The sequence below is a fragment of the Phaethon aethereus genome (assembly GCF_964289735.1).
Source record: "Phaethon aethereus genome assembly, chromosome: Z".
NCBI lineage: Eukaryota > Metazoa > Chordata > Aves > Phaethontiformes > Phaethontidae > Phaethon > Phaethon aethereus.
The window spans coordinates 18,945,076-18,969,745 of record NC_138577.1 but is presented as its reverse complement, the minus strand read 5'-3'; the positions used below and the strand labels follow the sequence as shown (position 1 = coordinate 18,969,745).

At 40.9% G+C, this 24,670-nt stretch overlaps 1 protein-coding gene across 1 annotated transcript in view; it reads left to right on the top strand.

Moving 5' to 3' along the window:
- Positions 1 to 14,132: 14,132 nt before the first annotated feature.
- HCN1 (hyperpolarization activated cyclic nucleotide gated potassium channel 1) overlaps positions 14,133 to 24,670 on the top strand; it is a gene marked incomplete at its 3' end in the record, with an annotated part of 208,453 nt that continues 197,915 nt past the window's right edge. The window contains exon 1 of the mRNA XM_082012987.1: positions 14,133 to 14,853. Within this exon, the coding sequence (XP_081869113.1) occupies positions 14,471 to 14,853 (383 nt within the window). The 5' untranslated portion in view covers positions 14,133 to 14,470. The remainder of the gene's footprint in view (positions 14,854 to 24,670) is intronic.

Sequence of the window (24,670 nt, the reverse complement as noted above, 5' to 3'; positions counted from 1 at the left end):
CTAGCTATTGACTCAGCATTTCTATATATGTAGTCTCAAACCAATATCGTATTTCAAAATAAAAGCAGCATAGATGACTCACTGCAAGTGCAAGTATCCAAGTCTCTTCGTGCAAAATGAACGGACTCATATTTTTAACGACACCCTATTTTAAAGGCATTATATAAAATCCTTTAGTATGAGTAACAGTAGAAGTTCTGACCAGTTAGATTGCTTCTGTAGACTAAAATTCAAGCTGTGTATTTAATATTTGAACTCTAAAGTCAGAAAATAATTTTAATGAATGTTTTTTCCCTGTGAAAGATTTTTTCCACAGTCCTATGGGTATTGCTAGAATTCCACCATTGCTATTTGTATTTTCTCTTACAGTCTCTTTCTAAAAGTGTATGTTCCATATTTTTCTTCCTCCTGTTTCCATGTGGTAGGCAAAGATATTCCATGACTCAAACAGCATTAGCAACTGAATAAGCTTTTGAGTGTACTGATAAAAATGGAGAGATGGTAACATCCACAATTCACAGCAGTAGAAAAAGTGCTTGTGTAGCATTCACTGACATAGCTGAACATATGCTCTCCGTGGTTCTTTAGTCATCTGCTTGGAGTAGGCAGCAGTGCTGAGGAAAAGACAATCTGTCTCTCTGTTAATGAAAAAGTATCTCTACAAAGTAGGGTTGATTGGTGTAAGAGTACACTGTTCTGTGACTTGGAAACCAAGAAACATGAAAAAATGGCATGATCACTGTAAAAAAATATTACTTTTGCTGGTTGAGCAACTCAGATATTTATGGTATAGGAAACAGAAATACAGTAAAGCTTGTAGTACTTTGTCCTGGTTTCAGCTGGAATAGAGTTAATTTTCTTCATAGAAGCTAGTATGAGACTATGTTTTGGGTTTGGGATGAAAAAATATTGATAATGTGTTGATGTTTTCAGTTACTGCTAGGCAGTCAAGGACTGTCTGGCTTTTCATGCTGGCCTGCCAGCGAGAAGGCTGGGGGTGCACGGGAAGCTGGGTGGGGACAAGCCAGGACACCTGACCCAAACTGTCCAAAGAGATATTCCATATGACATCATGCTTGGTATATAAAGTTGGGTTAAAGAAGAAAGAAGGGGGGAGGGAGGATGTTTGGAGTTACGGTGTCTGTCTTCTCAGGTAACCGTTATGCTTGAAGGAGCCCTGCTTCCCTGGAGATGGCTGAACACCTGCCTGCCCATGGGAAGTGGTGAATGAATTCTTTGTTCTGCTCTGCTCACGTGCGCACCTTTTGCTTTGCCTATTAAACTGCCTTTATCTCAACCCATCAGTTTTCTCACTTTTACTCTTCCAGTTTCCTCCACCATCCCACCATGGGGGACTGAGGGAGTGGCTGCATGGTACTTAGTTGCCAGCTGGGGTTAAATCACAACATACTTGAATAATTGCAGACAGAATGCCAGAAATGTGAAATGTTTTTCACTAAATACACCTGGAAAATTTAGCAAGTTATAACTTATTTAAATTCCTCTCAAGTATAATACGACCCCCTTTTAAAGTATGCCTACAGTTCAGTACAGGGATGCACAAACCATCTTTAAAAGAGATATCAGAGGCAACAGAATAGGTCTAAAAGTGTTAGCACATAAGCTAATCAACTCTCATTTCTCACCTGAATACCTAGACTCACACAGGGCTCCACACTGCTGCTACTAGATTGCTTCATGTAAAGAAGCTCAACTGTGCAGATAGCTTGACTATCTGTATTTTTCTGTTGGCTGCAGGGCAGGCATATTCCGTATATAGATCTGAAACAGCAGGTGGCTGAGCAAATAAAAGTGAAGGTCCAATTCATCAATGTTACCATGTTCTTTTTTACTTTTTCTCTCACCAGAGAACATGCTGCTAGCAATTTATCTGACAACAATAGTGACAACATAATCACATTGTAGATGGGACTAACACCTCCTTCTTTTAATAAGATCATCCAACAATGAAAGCTATTTGAATTGCTGAAGAAAAAGGGGCAGAAATTTGGCCAGCTGCACAAACCCACAGATTTTAAATTTTGTATTTTTCCTGTGCCAGGAATCTGCCTTAGGCTGAATTTTAGCAGATGGACAAAACAGCTCAGAATTTTTTTTAAAAAGGGTTAGACAAAACGAAGTATATTTCTCTCATATCCAGTTGTGGCAACTTTTTTTTAGAATTTCCAGAATATTGAGGATTTTAAGAAAAAGTTCACGTTTGCTGAAGTATCTTTCAGTCAGAAAATAAACCTTGGCCTTTCTTCCAAATACAGTATTCAATTTTTTCCAGTTTGAGTCCAGACTCAGGAATGTAACCCAATGAACCCACTGTTCTCCTTTGGCCAGATAATATTTATTAAACCCATTAGCAAAATACCTCTCTGCCCTGTCTAGCAATAGCTCCACAGATAACACCGAGTGGGTGGGAGTGTTGATCTCCTTGAGGGTAGAAAGGCTCTACAGAGGGATCTGGACAGGCTGGATCGATGGGCCAAGGCCAACTGTATGAGTTTCAATACTCATGGATGGCCGACCTCAGAGAGTTGTGGTGAATGGAGTTAAATCCAGTTGACGGCCGGTCACAAGCGGTGTTCCCCAGGGCTCAGTTTTGGGGCCAGTCTTGTTCAATATCTTCATTGATGATCTGGATGAGGGGATTGAGTGCTCCCTCAGTAAGTTTGAAGATGACATCAAGTTGGGTGGGAGTGTTGATCTGCTGGAGCGTAGGAGGGCTCTGCAGAGGGATCTGGACAGGCTGGATCAATGGGCTGTGGTCAACTGTATGAGGTTTAATAAGGCCAAGTGCAGGGTCCTGCACTTGGGTCACAACCACCTCATGCAATGCTACAGGCTTGAGGAGGGGTGGCTGGAGAGCTGCCTGGTGGAAAAGGACCTGGGGGTGCTGGTTGACAGCCAGCTGAATATGAGCTGGCAGTGTGCCCAGGTGGCCAAGAATGTCAACAGCGTCCTGGCCTGTATCAGAAATAGTGTGGCCAGCAGGAGCAGGGAAGTGATCGTGCCCCTGTACTCGGCACTGGTGAGGCTGCACCTTGAATCTTGTGTTCAGTGTTGGGCCTCTCACTACAAGAAGGATGTTGAGTTGCTGGAGCGTGTCCAGAGAAGGGCAACGAAGCTGCCCCAACGAAGGGTCTAGAGATCCATAGAAGGAGGCTGAGGGGAGACCTTATCACTCTCTACAACTACCTGAAAGGAGGTTGTAGTGGAGTGGGTATCAGCCTCTTCTCCCAAGTAGCTAGTGATAGGACGAGAGGAAATGGCCTCAGGTTGTGCCAGGGGAGGTTTAGATTGGATATTAGGAAAAAATTCTTCACTGAAAGTGTTGTCAAGCATTGGAACAGGCTGCCCAGGGAAGTGGTTGAGTCACCATCCCTGATGGCTTTTAAAAGATGTGTAGATGTGGCACTTAGGGACATGGTTTGGCGGTGGGCTCGGCAGTGCTAGGTTAATGGTTGGACTTGATGATTTTAAAGGTCTTTTCCAACCTAAACGATTCTATGATTCTAACTCTATGTAGGAGTTGCCTCCCCTCTCTTAGCTGGAGAGGCTTGGTGATGCACCTAGGCCTTTCAGAGTTACAGAAGAACACAAACTGTGAATCAAAGAAAGGAAAAGTGTTTGGCTGAAAAAAAAAACCCCGGTAAAGAAAACATGATACTACAAAACAACTGGCATTGTAAATCATTAATTTTAAAATTAGGGAGTGCCTAAAGAAATATCTCCCATCCTCTTGTGTTTTTGTTAGTGGGATGTTTGCCACAGTTTTCAAAGTACAAAGGAGTACAGAGTACCTAAGTAAGTCCATCATTCTCAAACAGATACTCACTGACAAATTCTTAGTAGTAAATATATACAGTTTTAAGATACTTGTTTGTGTGTACATTGATCATAGGCCATTTTTGAAATGTACATACAAATACTCATGCCTACACTAAAGACATCTCTCACAAAGCATAATATACAAAGCCTTGACAAAAGCCTAGATTTTATTTATAATTGATGGCATAGCATATTTTAAAGAATTATAGACTGCTTACTGTGTTCTTCAGAAACCATAGTTCTTGCAAATTGCACGGTGCTCTAGGAAGCCTCTCTCTCATGTGAACACAGATAAGCATATCAGAGATACATGGATTTAAAAAAAAAATTCTATTAAGCTTATAATACTTAGAAGAATGAAACTCTAAATGTAAAATATAAATTACAACAAGATTTTTACTTCAGTGTTTTAATGCATAGAAGGGATCCCTCACAAAAGTCTAATAATTTTTAGATGGAGAAAGACAGACATAAGTAGCACTTTGGGGACTTTCTTATTCATGTTAAATAGAAAATGCTCAAATACAGTAGTACTAAATGGCAGTAGAGAACTTAAAGAATGGTTAGTGAATAGCCAATGAAGACATGGATGACAAATCTATCCAGGTTGCTGAAAATACAGAATCCAAGATTAAAATCTAGCAAGACAGTAACTTACAGAACATTAACTGGGCAGTGATTCCTCACACAAGTGACATTCAGAGAATGTACTACGAGATCACCTACAAGATAATAAAAAGTGCTAGGATTCTCATTTGTTGAGAAATATTCAGCTTCATCAGTTTTGTAACCATACTAGAGTAAAAGCCTCACTCTTTGTGGACACAAAAATAGAACAGCACAAGAAGAATCTATTATATTTACTACCCATAGAGGGTATACTTCTTAAGGACAAGAAAAAAGTGAGCCAAAATACCAAACCCAAGTTTAGGACATAATAGCTCATGAGCAAAATCATTCATATCCTTTGCAACTTGCCACCTAGTGTATAAAGACAGTTATTCAAGCATTTCAGAAATAGGAAGTTTTAGATGCAGAGATTTCCAGACCTTTTTTCTATTGCTACCACTACCTGGTTTCAGGTTGTATTACAGTCTTCTACTTATCAGACTTGACTTTCCAGCTTGAAATACTATATTCTGAAATTCCATGTCTTTCTTACAAAAGGAACTGAGATAAAGTTGTATCACCTAAGATCAGCATCACCTACCCTCTGTAGAACATTACTGTCAGAGAAGGCTGTTGTGCTTTTGAATTGGCATTACAAACAAGCAAGATAGGAGAACTCTTAATAAAGTGCCAGGTACCTGTTTCCTATGTTTATCTGTGGTTGCTGCACGTGGCATGTATTTTCTCACAAGCTTGGAAAGTCTTTGAGGTTATTCTTCACCTTCAATATATGCTCCTTCTACGTCAAGTAGTATCTTGTTGCAACCACTTTGAAAGATCACATCTTGCACAAACTGCTATCCCTATCTCTCTGAAGACATTTGCAATTTGTTATCCTTTTTATAATATCTTGCTTCCCCTGATGCTTAACTTTACCTGGTAGATCTGATAAAGTTATTTTTAGTTCCCAAGTAAGAACCACAATTTTTCAGGTAAGGTTTGAAGACAAATATGCCTTCTCTTTCTCTCTGTTGCATCACCTCATTTTCAAATGGCAATTGTTCATTGTTGAAGATCTGCTCTCTTATTTCCCTACAAAAAAACCCCAAACCCACTCACCCCCCCCCAAAATATAAAGTCCTCCGAGTTTTGCTAAAAATAAATTAAATACTGCAGAAAGATTGCCCATGTAATGTTTGGTTTTTTGGGGTTTTTTTTCCTGGTTAACCTTTGTGTCCAGTTCCTCCATCACTCACACAGATAAACAAAGACACACAAGCACAATGATCTCCACTGTTCTGTGTGTCAAACAAACACCTTTTCATAGCTCCGTGTATGCATAGGCACAAAGATGAACGGTGTCAGGTAATTCCATCCATAAGCGTTTGTGTCTACCTAACTTCTATGCAAAGTAGTCTTTAGCAGTAATTTTTACTTCACTGAAAGTCATTTGTGAGAATTCAGTCTTGTAAAAAAATTCTTAAATAAAAGAATAAACATATAGAAAAGGCTATAGGAAATAAATATTCAAAGTGCCTTCATTTACTAAAGCTATATGTATACTTATCTTACTTCACTGCTGAGGACACTTACTACATATATCCTTTCATAAGATTTACAGCTTTTATGCATTTTTCCACTTTCTTTCCTTTTAAAATGACAAAATCTTCGTATCTTTTTCTGATACCACTTAGAGGGTGATACCACTTAGAGGGAATGTTTGTAATCATCTTTCCCTGAATTTTCCACAGTTGTCCCCACTTCTTCAGCAATACTTTGGTTACAAGTACATTGATAATGAGTGCCAGCATTAAACTACGAATTCCTCTGAGCTGGCTTGGATGTTATAATGGTTAAGAGCCTCCTTACACTTCATGTTCCTAATGCTTCCACTGCAACAGCCCTGGGGAGGTGACTAACTTACACCACTCAGCTCATAAAGTTTAGGTTTTCTATCCAGTCTTACTTTTCCAGAAGACCTGAACTTGCTACAGACACACATGGTCCCTTACAGTTCTGTGGAGTCTTGCATGTAAGGCTTCTGTAGGCATGGAATTCACATAAATCGTTCATTTACAGAGCACTGCAAAGGCTACCTGCGTTGCCCTTCCCCAACATTTACTGGCCATACAGCCATCTGTCACCAGCTGCCATAGTCCCACTATTGTTAAAAAAACAACTTCCCGTCAGCTATCCAACCATCTTATTTTAGGGTGTGTATCTAAGGTTATACATGTTTTCTCCCAGCAGTGGCCTAGGGAAAGAAAAGAGCAACCACTTTTTATTTTCCATTCTTGCTGCTAATGATTTAGATTGTTATTTCGTTCATATTTCTCTTTCATAAAAGGACACTAAGCCTGTAACACGCAGGTCTCCATTATGGCAGTTACCATTTCCTCATGTATTGGTATCACAACTGGAAAGGGGAAAAGTCATCTTAGAGGTGGAACTTCTTTATAATCACTAATTCATCTACTTTCCAAGTAGGAGAAGTCAAAGAGTATGGCAACCTGCTTTCAGACCTCAACAGCCAGTGTCTGCAGTAGCAGTATTTACCTCAATGTATTTATGGCAATTTAGGAAGTTACATTTGTTCAGCTGTGCACATTGTACTGTTTGCTTCCGCCAGTTGTGATAGCTTATTCCCTTCCTCTGCAGCAGAGATGCATTTAGTTGAAAGAAAGTTGCTGGTGTGAACTGGGGAGCAAAAAGACTGACAGCAAAAACTGGGACAATCCTTCCAGTTTGTTCAATGTCACCATCTAGACGGCATCGCTGAGGCAGTGCAATCAACAAGGAGCAAGGCTGTGTGTTCCTCTAATTACATGTGCTAGTAATTGAAATGTGCTAGCTATAAGTAATACAAAGTACTCCAAAAAATGATTACATAAATAGGTATCTTAAACACAGCAAGTGAGATACAGCTCTAGTTTAGTGCTGGGACCACCTCTGGACTCCTCTGGGCTCCTTTTTAGTTGCTGATAAAATTGAAGGTTTAAATCAACATTGAGAAGATTTATGCACTCACACAGTTTTCCCCAAAGTATTCATTAAAAACAAAAACACTTTTCCACATTTTGAATTTTAAAAACATTTTGAAAAGTTGTAAAAAGCAGTGTAGATTTAAAGAATTGTTTTGAAAGTCTTCAGTGTGTTCAGCTTGTTTCCTCCCCTCCCCCTCCGCCCCCATTTTTGGCTTAATAGCTGAAAGTGATTGATTTTCAGTAACTTGAAGATTTGGCTTTTCAGCAGATGTTCCTACAACTCAGAAAAAAAAGGAGCAGGCTTCCCTTTTTGTAAGCACTTAGCCACCATCAGCTTTCAAGATTTTAGGTTATTCCTTTAAGAAAGATTCCAAGAATCTTTTCAAAAGCAGTATATTTAACATAATGAATATTACACTGAAGACAGATACCAGTCCTGCAAGACATTGCTCTGTATAAGGAACAGAATTCAAGACATAACTTAGGCATATTGCTTGCTGCTGGTGTCTACATCCATTAAAATATAATGGTGAAGTGATGGATCTTAAGTACTTAAACTAAGTAAATCAACACACAAGAGTAGCTTGCAGGATTAAAACTGACAACTATTAAAACCTTAACTAATGAACTTAAAGTCAACAAGAGGGCACTTCCCAGCTATCTCTAAAAGAACCCTACCAGTTCTGATAACCTGAGCAAAGTTAGGATGAGAAGGTAAACAAGATTGTTGATTTGTGGAAAATCAGGACAATGGAAAGAAAATTATTTAAAAGGTAGTGTAATATCTGTCATAATACATGCATATTGCAGCCAAGTATTTGACCACACATATTTAGCCATTCTGTTTTTTGCTGATATTTACACATTATTGAAATATACAACTGTGAAAAAGCATTTCTTTACTTGGCCCTGGAACTTCTAGATGGAACAGATTTTAAATAACAGGAACTTGTTTTTGTGGAGTGGTTACACAATTATGTAGGAACACTATGTGCAACAGGAGTAATTGTTCATGTGAAGTTGCACTCCAGAGGTATTAAAGGTATTTGCATTTTTAGTCAAGTGGCATATTTTCCTCATATTACAGAGACAGGATGCAAGAAGCCTGAATATACCTGCTGCCCAGCATATTATTTAGCATTCTCAGTACTATCATGTGACCTTTCACAGCTGTATACACTAATTTTAGAAATGTTCACAGGATTAGACTTTGTATTAAACAGGTATCATTTTTTATATAGAAATTATTCAGAAATGTCTACATCTTTGTTGTGTCAAATCTTTGTTCTTCAAAACAATTCAATCATAAGATAAATATTAAAGAAAGATAAAAGTTTACATGGAGTCCACTTACATATCAACTAAATGAAAAAAGAATTATTTTTATCATAGCAAAAATGCAAAGAGCATTGTCAAAGCTATTTAGCTGGTTAGTTGAATATTTGTAAGAGAAAGTGATTTATTTCTTAATGATTTCTGAAGTACTGCAAGTACCTAATAATGCATACAGTAGCAAAGATTAATAAACAATTACTAGACACCTACAACTAAAAAAAAATCAAATTAGAATTTGTTTTCTACCTTTTACTTTCCTTTTGTGGCAGTGTTGTCTCCATAAAGATTGAATAAAGCTCTGGCAGGTTATTATACAGCTAAAAAACACTAACATTAAAATATCATTCTTCAAAAAAGATAAATACTCAGAGCACACTAATGTTCTACCAAATTTAGAAGTTATTTGCATAAGTAAAAGACACTCCAGAGAATTAGTACAAAACAGTAGGAATTTTCTGTGCTTTGATTTCACCCTGGGACATGGGCAACAAAACCTTCGTGTCCCACCTTACCAGTTGTTCTGAAGCACCATGCTGAGCTGCTGCAGTAGGGCTGCCAGCATTCAGCACCAGGCCAGAGCTGAACACCAAGATTTTCCAAGTGGCAATTGTGGCATGTTGTAAATACTTAAGCATGTATTTCTGCAGAATAAGTGTAACTGAGTACACAACTTAGTAGATCTCAGTGCACCATACTTATTCTTGGCTACCAGAGTTTCATATGACTCAGTAGATTATCCATAGGAAGACTGTGCTTCTGTTCACATACCATGGTGTGTTCCTGTCTGTACACACCAGTGTGTCTTGCACCCTAGGTCACGTCTTGGACTCATTTCCTATTCACACTAGTGTTTGCCCTAGTTTTTGTTCCACAGAACATATACCACTGCCTGGGGTTTCTCTTAAATCATTAACTCTCTCTGTAAGAGATGTATTTCCCACAAAACATGTTTCAGGCAAATATCAGAGTACTGCTTTTGGGAAGAGGCAACACAGAAGAAGCTGCCTTTCAGACTTTGCAGCAAATTTAGGTGTCAATTACCTGGTCAGGCAAATTTCGGACAGGCTGAGCACATCTGCTTTTGTTGATCTTTATAGGAATCACCAAGATCATATTTACATCAGTATTCACTGGGGATCATCAAACTGTACAACAGGGTAAAAATCACGTAAATACATGGATGGCTGCCACCTAACTTTCACACGTGTAGGTGCACTTGCTTTGTGATAGTTTTCTTAAAGGGATACTAATGATTGCAAAAGTAAGATTCTTCCTTCTTCATAAACATTATGCAACATTAATATAAAATTTATTGGCAAACATTTGTTGCCAGTAAGTATGTATGATTGAATATTCATGGAAAGTAATGTAAGTAGGGTGGGACCAAATAGAAATTATTTTATTGCAAATTTCAAGCAACCAGACACAGAAAATGGCACATATTATGAATTTGGAATAATCTTCAATTTAGCTTGCACAGCTAGTCCTATAACTGTAAATATGATTTTCCTTCCTTGCTAGTCCTGCTTTAGCATTTGTCTTGAAGGCAATCTTCTGTTGAGAAATAATCTTAAAAAAATCTCACAGGGGATGATACTAAAACCTGAGAGACAAGAGCTTTGTTCTGCAGATGGGCACATCTTACTGTGTTATCTCATAGAAGTCCTGTCACTTCTCTATGCCCCAGTTTCTTCACTGAAGAAACTACATATGCTTCAATACATAGGCTGTTAGTCTTTCATTTCTACAGCTGAGCTGTTCTTGATACGTTCAGGTTATATAAAAATGAGAGAATATTAGAAAATAAGTGTAATGGGACTGTATTTACTACAGGCATAAAAATTTACTATGTTTGGCAGAAAAGAAGGAAATTCATTTTGAGGTATACTTTAGTATTATGGTTTTAGAGTCATATGAAGCACTGGAACTATGAAGTTATAATAGTTTGACAAAGTCCAGTAAGTAATCAAAATAATTCAATACAAACAAATAAAAGAGACTACTAAATTTTTAGTAGTGATCCATTAATGTATGACGTTGCAAAGAAATACAAAAGAAAAAGGTTTTATTTTCCTCGTTCTAACACTGATTTCTTGGAAATTTCACTTACCAATTTAATTTTTTTTCAATGTCTCTCCTGATATATTCACAAAATCAAACTTGACACAAAGCAAGGTATACCTCTAGTTAAAGTGAGTCTGTGACCTTTTTACCATATGTAGCCCTGGTGTGGTCTTCAGAACTATTCACACACACTATCACAGAATTGTAGAATAGCTTGGGTTGGAAGGCACTATGCCCCACTACCTCCCTTTCTGTGAAACCAAAACACTCTCATCTAAACTAACATGTTGGCCTGGGCCTCAGGAGAGGTCCATTTCCTGGCTGAAAACAACGTAAGTTATTTTGACCTCCCACATAAAAACTACAGATTATGAAAATCCTTTCTCACCCCTACAATCTCAGGATTACTATTAAAAATTGCAAAATGCTGAGATGTTAAGGCCATTTAGGCCACGCAAATACTTAGGATAAATTGTACTTGAATATGCACAAATAAGTATATGTTTCTTTTACACAGAAAAAAAATTATAAAACTCTCGTATTTGATCACAGGAAGCACAAAATATCAAAGTATCAATCTTACAAAGAGCTTTGTACCTGTGTAGTTTTTACTTTCTTTGTTTAAGAAGCATCCAGAGAATGTGTTACATATATTGCAGGCTATTTTCTCTCATTAACAACTTCTCATAAATCATATGACATTTTGATCTGATAAAACACTTTTGGAACTATATAATGCCACTGAAGGGACTGGAGTAATTCCAGATTCTTGTACTGTAGAAAGAGGGGGAAGCTAGGCAGGGGTAGTCATTCTGGTAGGTCTGTAGTCCATGCTAGGTAGGAATAGATAAACATTGACAAAACAAGACATTAAATACAAGCAAAAGCAGTCTCATAAAATAAGAAATTGTATGTTCTTGTTACGCATAATTTTCATCGTCCAGAAATGAAGGACCACCACATTAATACAATGTCACCACTTCTCCAGTTAAAGGAATGTACATCAGAATCTGCTTACTGCAGCTGTAATTGTCTCTGTTTCACTGTTCTGATTTACTCCATTATAAGCCTATTTTCTCCTGTATATGACTAGTTGTTGTTTAGCTTATGCTGAGAGAGACCAGTCAGGTCAAGGGCTGCATGCAAAAGTCCTCTAAAATAAGGAGTAAAGAGGTAGAAAAATTGCTTGCTCTCAGAGAGGAAAGCTAAGGTTGCAATGTATACATGACTGCACTGTAGAAAGTGTCAGTTCCAGTGACGCTGATGTGATAAACTGTGAGTACGTGGAACAGCACAGCATGACTTAGCCTTTTCATCCCTTTGTGGGTTTCTGTCAAATATGATGTGAGCTAATTCTTTCACAAAGCTGCAAAACAAAAATAGTTTCTTACTTTTTAATTATCATTTGGTGACAGACATTGGATGAGGGAAGGAGGCCAACATCATCTGGGGATAAACCGATAAGAGGGTTTTGCCTATCAGCAGCTGTGCACGAGCCGTCAGCAGCTGTGCACACACTCTTCACTGTTTTAGGATAAAATCACACAGAACAGGATAATTCCAGATGGGGCAAGTTTATGTATGTCAACCCTCAACCAATCACACTGCGAGCATATTCCTTCCTATGCTGGTCACTGCCCAGCCTCCAGCAATCCATCCAGGTGCATCTACACCTGCCATCCTCTTCCGCACTAGCATCATGTTAATGTTAACATCTTCCACACTCAACAACATATTAACATCATCTGAACCATGTGTACTTGAGTGCAATAGGCATAAACATTCTGTCAGAGTTGGAATTGCTGAGAAAAGCCCTCAGATACAATTTTGAAATACAGCTCCCCAAAGCAACTGATTTGCACTGTGGAAATTATGCTGTGTGGATTTGCACATCTGTTTATCAAGTTTGCTTTCATCATCATTTTTGTAGAGGAAAAGTAGGTAACAATGAAGTGACATACCATTGAAAACAATAGTGTCAAGCGTGGGAGACTTTATTAATTCTTTCTTACAAAAATTTAATGCACAAAATGAAAAGTGTGTTGAGAATGTGTGAAAAACGAACCTATGCCAAGCCAAATGGAGTCCCAGGACCATATGTGCTGTAATATATGCCTTTAAGCTTTTTCAGGTATGCATAACGCTACAGCTCCTGTGATATCATCTACAGATATTGATTCTCCATCATTTTATAACCCAAACAAACTCACGCCCTTTAGGGGTAAATATCAGCATCCTTCAGTTTTCAGAGGCCCTCATCCTCACCCACGGCATGTAAACAGCCACTTCGCATTGGCAGAACTGCTCTCTTGGATCCTACCTCACCCCACAGCTCCCAAAATACTATGCACAATCGTTAGGATAACGTGTGTAGAGATACCCAAGGCAACACATACCCAATTTCCTTTAGGTGTACTTAAGAGTATCTGGGAGCTAGAAATAACTCCTGCTTCCCTTCTGTGCAACAGCTTTGTCTCCTGAACGCTTAACTATAACTGATGTACCTCAGTGTCAGGTGAATGCGGACCCCAGGTCCCTGTTTACACATAAACAAAACCAAAATCACCTCTTGGCATATGTGAAAAGCTTGTCTCCACACTTGGGTACACCTGCCATTTTACACCTCGCAGCGAGACACGCAGGCGCCCATGGCGGCATGACCCTCCCGGTGGGAATCGCACCCCTGCACGCTCCAGCCGCGTGCACGCGGCCGTGCGTTTTCAGTCAGCGTAAGGTTCAGGAGCAAGGGAACAGCCGCTCGGAGGTAGCGATACGCTGTCTAACTGGAGCAAAATGTTTTGTGTGTGAAAGCGAATGTCACTCAAAACCCGGCCTTCCCTTCTCACCCACACCCCCTCCTGCTTCCTTGCTCTCGTGCGTGCACCGCACCAGCAGACGGCAGGTTCTGACTTCATTTTCAGCAGTGTGAACCCAAAATGCCTCGGCCACCTCCAGTGCTTGTCACTCGGCCCCACGGCCAGGCAGAGCCCCGCCTCTTGCTCTCTTGCAGGCAGTCTGCTCCCCGAGAAGCGCCGGAGAGGCGTCGCAAGAGACAGGCGAGCCTGTGGGACCTCGCCACAGCTTCATTCCCGGCCACCGCTTACCCGCCTGGGCGTGGCGGCACGCTGCCATCCCGCGCCTCACACCCACCCGTGTTACTGCGTGTCTGTCGGAAGCTCAGGCCGGGCCGCCGGGGAGCCCCGCTCTCCTCAGCCCTGTCCCTCCGCCCCGCCCCGCGGGCCACCCGCGCCCACGCGCCGAGCCGCGCCGGGCCCACGCGCGCCACCGCCCCGAGGGCAGAGCCCGCCTCCGCCCCGGCGACTCCTCCCCTCCCCCGGGCGCGGGCGCCTCAGCCCCTCAAGGACTCCGGGGCGCTCAATGTCAGGCGGGCGGCACGGCGCGGCGTGGCCGCCGGCAGGGGGCGGGCGAGGGGAAGCGGTGCCCGCCCTGCGCGGGAGCGCGGCTCAGAGTCGGCGGCGCTGGCCATGCCGGGCGGCGCGGCGGCGCGGAGCTGAGCCCAGCCCAGCCCAGCCCAGCCCAGCCCAGGGCGGCCGAGCCCAACCGCGCCGCTGAAGGGCACCGGCGGCGGCGAGGCTTCTCCGCGCTCTTCCGCGGCTGGGGCGCTCCCGCCCCGCAGCATGGAGGCTGGGAAGCGTAGTTCCTCTGCCGGCAGCCGGGACGATGGCAGCGCTAACGCCTTCCCAGCCAAGCCGGCGGCCCCGGCGGAGAAAGCCCAGAGCAGCCCCGGCGGCGGGGGCAGCGGCGGCGTGAAGGAGCATGGCAACTCGGTGTGCTTCAAAGTGGACGGCGGCGGGGGCGAGGAACCCGTGGTGGGCTTCGAGGATGCCGAGGGTCCCCGGCGGCAGTACGGCTTCATGCAGCGGCAGTTCACCTCCATGCTGCAGCCGGGGGTCAACAAATTCTCCCTCCGCATGTTCGGCAGCCAGAAGGCGGTGGAGAAGGAGCAGGAAAGGGTTAAAACTGCGGGGTTCTGGATCATCCACCCCTACAGCGACTTCAGGTGAGCGCGGGGCTCCCGCCGCCGCCCGGCAGGCAGGGCGGCGCTCCCCCCGCCGCTCGCCTCGCCCAGCGCAAACTTCGGCGGGCTCCGGCCTGGTGTGGGGCGAGGCGGGGAGCCGCGGAGGTGAGGGGCTTCCCCTGCGGGCGGGCCCGGCCGCGCCCCTTCCTCCCTCCCCTGCTCCCCGCGGGCAGCTTCGCTGCCCCCCTCGGCGGCTAAAACTTTGCCTCTCCTTTCCCGCGTCCCCCCACCCGGGCGGCGGGGAATGGGGCTTGCGGGGGGCGCGGGGCGGCTGCCCTGTCCTTTCTGCCGTTCGTGGGGTGCCGCTGGGGCGGCCGCGGGGCTTGGCCCGGCCCGGCGCTCTCCAGCGTGCTGCACCCGTGGCCGACCCCGGCCCTGCGGGCCCGTCCCGGTCTGGCAGCGGGGAAGGCGGGTGGCGGGCGAGAGGCGCCGCCGGAGCGGTGCGCGGCCCAGCCCCGGGGTGGGAGAGCTTCGCCGGGGTTCACGCAGCGGCGGCAACGGCAAAAAAATCTCGAGGTCCGCGCTGGGTGAGCGCCGACGCCTTCCTGAGCGGGCGGCGTGAGCGCTTGTTCGGGGGGTCGCGTGAAGGAAGCGCGTCTCGGTCAGAGTTGCAGCAAAATAACTTTATCCAAGCTAACGCCGTGTGGGAAGCTACGTTTTCATAGGTAGACGGGCAAACGTGATGGTACATTAGCCTTGCTTTCACAGTAAGTTGAACGTATGACAGATTGGAATATTAGTACGAAAAGCAGTGCAAAGAAATTCCTGGGAAGAGATATTTCCCTTTAAAATTACATGTCAAGTGAAGGATTATTTCACTGTATTCTCTATGCCAGCTGGCTGTATGCCTTTGTAAATTTAACACTCTCTATGATATTTGCTGAAGAGCTATCGGTGTCCTTAAGCATATTTAATCAACAGCTTGTATTGAACAGCCTGCATGTATGCAGTAAGTGAATTGCACTGGAGACCATGTTTAAAAAAGGAAAATCCAGAACATTCAATAGTTACATGGATCTTCTAAGAAAAAGTAAAGTAGGTTAGATAGAAGATGCTTCCAGTGGGAACAGGAGGACATACTTCCAAAGTCCAAGTTTCTGCGGGACTGTTTCAGAGCGAGGTGTTAAAGCAGTGAGCTGTGCTAGCACCTTGCAGTCCAAGCCCCAGAGCAGTGCTCCAAGCAGAGATCCAAGAGTGGAGGAGCAGGGCAGCACTCAGTTATGACTCGAAATCATGCTTCAAGTCCTTGCTTTTTTTCCTGGTTCCTGGGAGGCAATAAGCTGCACTCATTCTTTTCCTGGAGTACCTTTCCCCCCCGCCTGCCGCGTGCCAGCTCAGCTGCACTAGCAGGTGCATTAAGGGGGGGGGAGAGCCAGAAGTCCATCCACTCCCTTTCTGCCAACCAGAGAGGGATGCAGCAGGTCACATCTGGCGCTGTGGTAGCATGTGTAGAGGATTGGGGGGGGTCTAATAGCCTCTTACTTACCCGTGTGTGTGCACGGGTAACTTTATTCATGTGAGGATTCTATTAAAACGAATGAGATTGTTCTTGCGAGTAAATTCTCTTGTTTTCTTGCAAGCTTGGTTTCTGAGCGAGGTGCACAACCCAATGATGTTTTAGGCAATAGGAGGTTATGCATCATATTGTGCAGCATGTAACTTTTTAAGCTAATAGGTGAAATAGGTGATAGGTATGTTGGTTCTGCTTCAATACAGAAATATGTTCTAATTCTGTCCTAATTCCTCCTGTGGGAAGATTTAGAGACCATCACATATGTTTACTCATTTTTTTTCACTAAGACTAAATAACACTGCATCCTTTTCAGGCCTGTTGTCTGCATATTTTTAAATTAACTGTATTTCCTTAGGGTTTTGTTATGTCTTTGTTTTATCAGAATGGAGGTGTTTGTTTTTTTAAATAAAGTTCCTAGTCTTGGGATGATGTGTCCTGATCTGGACCCAATTTTTTAGCCAGTAGGACTGTTTCAGTGAGAAATGTAAGATGTTTGTATTGTTTCTCCTAAAATAGTTGCAACTATTTAATGGTACTACTCTTTTTGGGTGGCAACATTTATAGAAATGGGTGAAGAAGTTGTACTATATAGTATATTCATCTTCCTATATGGGAATCGTGGCAATGCTAGTAAGTGCCTCCTAACAGTGTCTCTGTACCAGAACAAATGCATATGTAAGGATGGAGTTGTTCTGATTCATTTTTGCATGTGATTTTGTAACAGCATAATGCTTGTATGTAGACAAGCCTTAAAGATCCAAAGAGGCAGGGATATTCTAATTTCACTGTGTCAGTGTTGATAACACCAAGGGAAATAGCTAAATTTTTTACCAAAACAACCAAAAAAAGGTAAAATGCAGAGTATTTTATGGTATCCGTGTGGGAAGATTTAGAATAAATTCGTATGTGTAGCTATTATTAGGATGTTTGTAGCACATATGAAAATGGACAGCACAGTAAATTTTAAATATAGGCACTCTTAGGAGGATATTGGGTTAAACACATGAGACATGGGAAAACTCTGGTATAGGCTCCTGTGGACTCTCATTTATTTTTGTTTTTCTAGTTCTGGATGCGTGGTATCCATTTGCTGGGACACTTTGATGCATTTGGTTATGTTTCTTGACCTCATTCTCAAGAGTGTTATAAAACTTTGTGTGTTTACCTACACCAAGAAATATTTTGCTATGTTTTTGTGGGGTGGACAGGCAGCATCCCTGTGCACTCCCATCCCTCTTTTTTGGTATGAACAGAGTGTGGGAGCTGTGTCTGTAAATTCAGTGCTCTATGAATCGGTTACTCACATCCTTGTGGCGTTTGGTCTCTAATTTTATGGCTCTTCATCCTGCCTGCGTTTAAGGAAAGAATTTGCTCTTCAGATACACCCTTGGAGAATTGAATTCAATAAGTATTACATAATTTTTCCACAAGGGGACCATTTTGTTCCTGGTTGTCTTCTCCCAGGCTTCTGAGGTTAATGTCTAATTTGGAAGCCGTTATGTAAACCGAGCACCTAATGCACATCAAACCCAGTACAAGACCTCCGTTTATCCCTTTGCAGCTGTGATTGCTGCGTCTCTAAACTTGGACAACAATTCTGTGTAATTGCATGACTCACAAAAGTGAATTTATCATCAGTGTTTTTGGTTAGAGTTTACTGAAGTCCTGCGTGCTTTCCGTGAGACACCGAGTGCCTCTGGCCATCCCCACTGACATGTGGAAGAACGAGCCCACGGGAGAGCATCGCCGGCCCAGCCCCACGGCCTCGCAGCCGCCGGGTGAGAGCAGCACGAAGCCAGCGGGAGATGGGAGCAACTGCCCTTGGTTCTGCTGCTGCCGTACGCGTTGCAGTCGTTTCGTAGCAGAGTTGCGGTCGACATGGGCTCTGGGTGACTTCTATTTATTAGTGGAAATGTACGTGGCTGATTTTTCAGACAATTGATGCAACTCGTCGGGAGTTCTGTTGGTGCTCAGAGGGCTTGCTTGCACGTGCCCAGGCTGTTGCTCTGGCCCTGCAGCATCTCCCTTCCCAGGGGTACACAGAGAAACTCACGCTGTCATGGACATCTTGGTTTTATTACCCCATCAGGTAGGGCATCTGTAGTCAGCAATCTAAAAAGAAAACAGAGGTACTACCTCCAGAGTCACAGGGGAGAGGCATCCTTTGGTGGGAATTGCAATGCGTGAGAGAGACTGAGCGGGAATAACCCGTGTACGAGTAAACGTATCCTTCGCAGTCAGGTCGTTACAGTTCTCGGTTTGATGTTTGGGAGTAGCCTTTGGCTGGAAGCAGGGACAAAAATTTTAACTGGCTTCAAGTTGAATTGGAGTAAGTCTGTGATGTGGAGTTGTCTGGCAGAGTAGTGGGTAAGGAGGTGCAGTGCAGGCAGTGCTGAAGGTCTTTTTCCTGTGTAGTTGAATACAAAGTATGAACTGATTTACAACAATAGCAAAAAACCTATTAACATTTTATGTCCAGAGAATCTCTCTGGGTAACTTCTCGCCTATTCAAGGAGCAAAAAGCCTTATTTTTAATGAATACAGAAAAACAAATGCAGAGTTAACTCTAAAACTTGAACAGAAAACTTGAGTGCATAGTGAATAGTAAAGGTATGCCAGATTTTTTTAATGTGTGGCATTCCAGTTTCAAAACCTTTTTGTACACACATTCAAGGGTTAGCATCTAAATGCGTGAGGTTGATCATATCAATCTCTATAACTAAAAAAAAAAAATCTCTATCGAAGCTACCTTGTAAGTAAATTTAATGTTAGGTTTCATTGGGTTTTAATCAGGGTGAAAGACACAATAATATTTGCATGTGTACATCTAGGTACTTACAGAACTATACTTTTGTGTCTGCTGCTATTAAAAACATTCTGTTATTTTGTGCAGTTTTATGCAACCTATCTATGTTGTCATGCACATATGCAGCTTAATTTTTCAATTAAGTATGTGTCAAATTGTAAGTCATAATTGCAATGTATTAGTGTGCCTCATGTTTTTTATTATACTTCTCTGCGTTTTGAACTTACATTTGCTTTATGAATCAATTTTCTTTTTAATTTCTACCTATCTTTTGGACCTAGCATGGTAGACTGTGCATGTTATATGTGCAGCTCACACACGTATTTCTAAAATTCGAGCATGCATTGGTTTAAAACCAGTTCTTTGGGACCGGTCTTCACTCTACGTGTTATACCTATCATTTATATTTTAAGAAGCTTAAGGTAAGCACTTTGTCCCTCTCTTTCGTCACATGTCTGTAACGTTTCAGTTGAAGCTAATGAGATTTATCTTTTTGTGAGCTGTTACTTACTTAGGTTTATACAGAGCAGTAGAGTTAGAAGGTAAAGCTACATGTGATGAAGACAAAATGTGTTGTAGCATTACTTAAGTGTAATTGATATAGATATACATATTCAAAATTAAGTATATAAATCATATTGGTTTATATTAAATAGATCAGATACAAATTAGTGTGGGTTTTAATGGATACATTATGTCACTGGTAGTGTAGGAGTATGAAATGTCTGCAATTTTGAATTCTCAATGTAGTCATCTCAGTCTTGTTGCTCAGGATTTGTCCTGAGATTCTCTTACAGTATTAAGACTTTTGAATTATTTGCTAGTAACCTGATAATCAGGGATTTATAATTATATTATATATATTACTTGCACAAACAAATTTTTTTAATTTATGTTTTTATGACTGATGCACAGTTTTAGCTAGGGCAATCTTTCATGTATCATTTTCAAATACTATTGTGGTGACTATAATTTTTTTTTCTATTAAAAACTTTGTACAGTTAAACTATTCCTACTACTTGAACATTCATTCTTTGTATGTGACTAGACATAGAGAACCATTCAGCAATAAAAACGTTATTAGTAGTGCTTGGCTTTTTATTTACTGCATTCCAACAATTTTTGCACTTGACTTCTGTAAGTGCCCCAAAGGATAAAATGACAAAATTCTAGCATTAATCTATAGAATGCATTTATAATGTCTGAAAATTCTTTCTGACAGTAAGTTATATATTAAGCTTTATACTAGTTCCACAGATAAAATGCAACTCCCATAAGCGTAGGCTGAAGAGAAATATGACAACGGTCCACAAATGCGTAAATGGGTGTTACAAAGAGGAAGGAAATTACACAGAAGTAATAGGGGAAACTGCAGCAACAAATATCTAAATTAGATGTGTAGGAAGCAGGACCAAAAATAAGCAACAGAGTATTCTATTGGAAATGCTTTGATGTGGAATATGGGCCAGAAATGCATTAGGTTGTTTTTCATCTTCAGTTTCTATTATTTTTAATATTGAATAATGTCTCGTCATTGGCTGCCACTGATTCATTTGTTATGAAATGTAGTTGACTAAAGCTACCTACTGGCATTTCTTTTTGTACCAGTAGTAAGCATGTAAGAATGAAAACGGACATGTACAGGTGTACGTTGTGCTTTTGGGCTCATGAGGACCATGTGCTCTTGTTCCCTTTGAGATTTTCTTCAAGAACCACAAAAGCAAGCCAGCTGAATCCACTTGAGGTTGGTGCAGCAGCCACTCACCTTCCGGACTTCTAAGGGATATGGGAAGGATTATGCCTTTGTTTGTTCAAGGAAAGCAATTAATTTTATTGATAAGACATCCTTCTGTCTATAGACAATGTAGAATACTAATGCATGTTTGAGCTCACATATACATTGAACATTTTCCAATTTTCATTATATCCATTCTAGTCCTGGAATAACAGTCCATTCATTGCATTTTCTTTCACATTTTTGGCATGTTATATACTTGAACATGGAATAAAGTTTACAGCACAGAAAGACCTCAGTAAGTGTAACTCAAACAATTCCTCAGTTCTCTGAGGTACTTTTAATTTAACTTGGGATGTTTTGAAGATCACAGGCAGCTCCTATGAAGACGTACACAAGTACATTTTTTTTCTGCAAGATGCTTAATTTTAGAATATTCACCATCTTCTCAATATAAATAAAGGCAAACATGTTCATCATGATGTTGTGATATGTTTAAAAAAAATCCAATACAAAATCAAACCAGAATGTTATAGAATTCCTGTGAGTAATCTAAAAGATGATGTTTTGGGGGAATTATATGCGAGCCTTTAAACTTTGACCTGGGATGCTCAATATCATAGGACTTCCTCTTCAGTTTTCTGAATTTTTGTTTTGACTGCAGTGAGAAAAAAGGACTTGATTAATATTATCTATCTATATATACTTATCAAAATTTGTATCTTATAAGATCGGCGTCATGCGTGGGTCCATGGAGAAAAAGTACTGATTCTGTTATTCCCATTGATTATTTTAGGATGACTACCCAGTTTTGAACATGTACTGGCACTTTATCTGTTAAAGCATCAAAATAAGCAATGCATATGATCGAGTCAGTAAAAGTTTTTTATTTATATTAGATTTCTTGGACTTGAGTATATGGGGGGAACTGTGAATTGGAATACTATGTAAAAACACAAAATAGTAAATAAAGGTCTGGATTTAGGATTTAGTTTGGGGCTTTTGGTGGCTGCACAGCTAAATAAAAAATGCATAACGTTTAATAAGTTGCATAGGCTTTTTTATGGTTATATAATCAAGATAAAATTTCAGTGGCTCAGTTTCTGATCGTTCAGCCTGGGATAGCAGAAATAGAGACATGTGAAATCAGAGGTCACTTAAAAAGTATGAATCTTTACCTCTGCACTTCTGCCTAGCTATCTAAGATTGGTGACACTGTAATATTTAATTAAATTTTGTCAGCTTTTTTTGAGGGGCTGGCTTTGAAGGTTCTAGGCAAAATACTGGTTTTAGAGAGGAGAGTAGAATATGAAAATTAGTAGAGAAATTTACTTCATTTGATTGTAAATAAGTGGTATCCAGTCTCATCTCTGCTTTCACTGAGCAGCATGCCTGAGAGATGTCTTCTATGTCAACGTACAATTTTTGAGAGAGGAAACTTTTAACCTACTTTGCAATGTTTAATTTTTAACCTGGCAGTACAGTTCTTGTTAATTGCTTGAAAGTCCTTTAGCTGTCTATTCCCTAATTCTTTCCCAGAGGCATGATTTAATTTTAAAAATCGTAGTGTATTCAGCTCTAATTATTGGAGGTCTTGTTCTAGGCACATAGTAAGGTGTGTTAATGACCAAAAACTGTATCAGCTGGAGTCAATGTCAGTACTACCTCAAGGACACTGTCATTTAGCTTCCATAAATTCTCTGCTAATATCTTTTAATCTGATGATAGTCAGATTCAGGCAAGCTGCATGATGTTCTGTAATAATCTTCTTGCCTTGGTTTGCAGTAAAACTGCAATGAGCCTAGAGTAAACTTGTGTTCTGAAAATATTAATTTGATTAAAAAAGAAATGTAATCTATTTCCATTATATATTTTAAAAACCCCAAACCGACCCCAAACCCAAACCCTGCTTTGTTTATGTCAGTGAGGTTCCCACAACTGGAGTTGCATCATGTAGCTCAGAGTAAGATTTTGTTCTTATTTTATTAACTTCTATGTTATTTATGTGGATACCTTATCTAACAAAGCATGTTATTTAACAAATAATTTGATACACTATTGGAATTTAGTGTGCTGCTGATACTAATTTTTTAGCTCTAAAAATGTCATATTTATTAAAAATTCTTATTAAGTTATTTTGTTTTCAACTCAAAAAGCACAGGTTGCTTTATGCTCACAGACAAACCTTTTTTTTTTTTTTAAATGATGTAATTTAAAATAGCCAATATACGTAAAAATTGATTTGACTGCAGGGTTTTTCTTTAGGTAGTATTACTCTTTTTCATCCAGTTCTCATCCTGAAAACCACTGAAGCTTACACTTGTGCTGTAAGTCCAGTGTATAAAAAGCCCCACAGAAATAAAAAGTGCCCTTACGATACCAAATCTTCCAATTCTGTACGTATCGTACTCTGATTGCCCCCAGTTATTTTCTCTCCTGTCAGCAGAGTAGAGTATGGAAGTATTGACGTTTCCTTGGCTGGTTCTGTTGTATGTTACAGTAACTTACCAGCTCCTCAAAGAAGCACCTCTCTTCATGGCATGACTGCACAAATTGGCAGTGTGGTTCTGATACGATCCGACATTAAGCAAATCTATAGATTGCAGTAAATTTAGGGTAGTATATCATGGGATCTTAATGATAAATGATTATTCTAACTTGCTGTAGGTCAGACCTATGGAAAATACACAGAACTTTTATAGGATACATAGATTAAGGTCTATCCAGCTCTACCCAGGGGATGGAACGAATGTACGGCTGCAAAACCATGGGGATGCAATCAAGCTTTCACATGACTACTGACAGGTTTTCCATCAGGCTCTTGAGTGACTTCTGTCTATCTGTTCATTCCAGTAGAACTTATGATTTCTGTCCGGTAGAGAAATTACTATGAAACCAGTAGTAGAAAATACTATCCCCTAAACCTGACAGTACACACTTGTAAGCTTTTGGGTTCCACAAACACATCCTGTGCTACTGGTTTCTTGGGATGTCTGCATATGGGCTTGTTTGCACTTGATTTCTCAGTGAAGATAACAGCCAAGCTTGTCTGGTTCATCTTGTCTTTAGTGCCAGACAAGCTCAGTAGTAACACAAGTATTTCATTTTCTAACTAGGGATTAGTCTGTTAGACGCAAACTTGGAAACAAGCGCAAGTAGTAAAATAAATCAAGCATATACCTCAAGCTTCAGTTAATAATTGGGTACCTTTCCCATTACCCACCTTACCAAGTATATGTCAGAGATGTCGTTTTTTCAGGGCTGTGTGTATAGTGTTCATGGAAGCCGTTATCTAGGTGACTCCCTAAATACTGAATCCTGCTTCTTCTGGCCCTTTATTTATAGCATTTCTTACGGTCTAATTTTCAGGTAGTGAAATCCTGCTATAGGCAATTTGTAGTTCTTATTTGAAGGTTAGCAAGAGCATGGTGATATAGTTCCTGACAGGTTTGGTTCTTTGAAAACAACCTTTTTTCCCTCATTCTGTTTTTCCTTGTGCCCCCTACATCTCTTCCTGAAGTTATAATGAATTAGTTTATATAAATGGAAAGGATGCATTGATTTTTTTTTTTAAATTGTTAGCTCTGCTATGTAGTTTTCCATTCTTACTGAGTCTGTTAGCTAGGAGATACTGAGCTGTTTGTTCAAACTAGCAGGCAGAAGTTAGCCTAGACGTTCTTCATAGTGTCTTGGAGTTTGTAAATAAATACCTTGTAATAATGAAAAAAAAAAATTGTATACACAT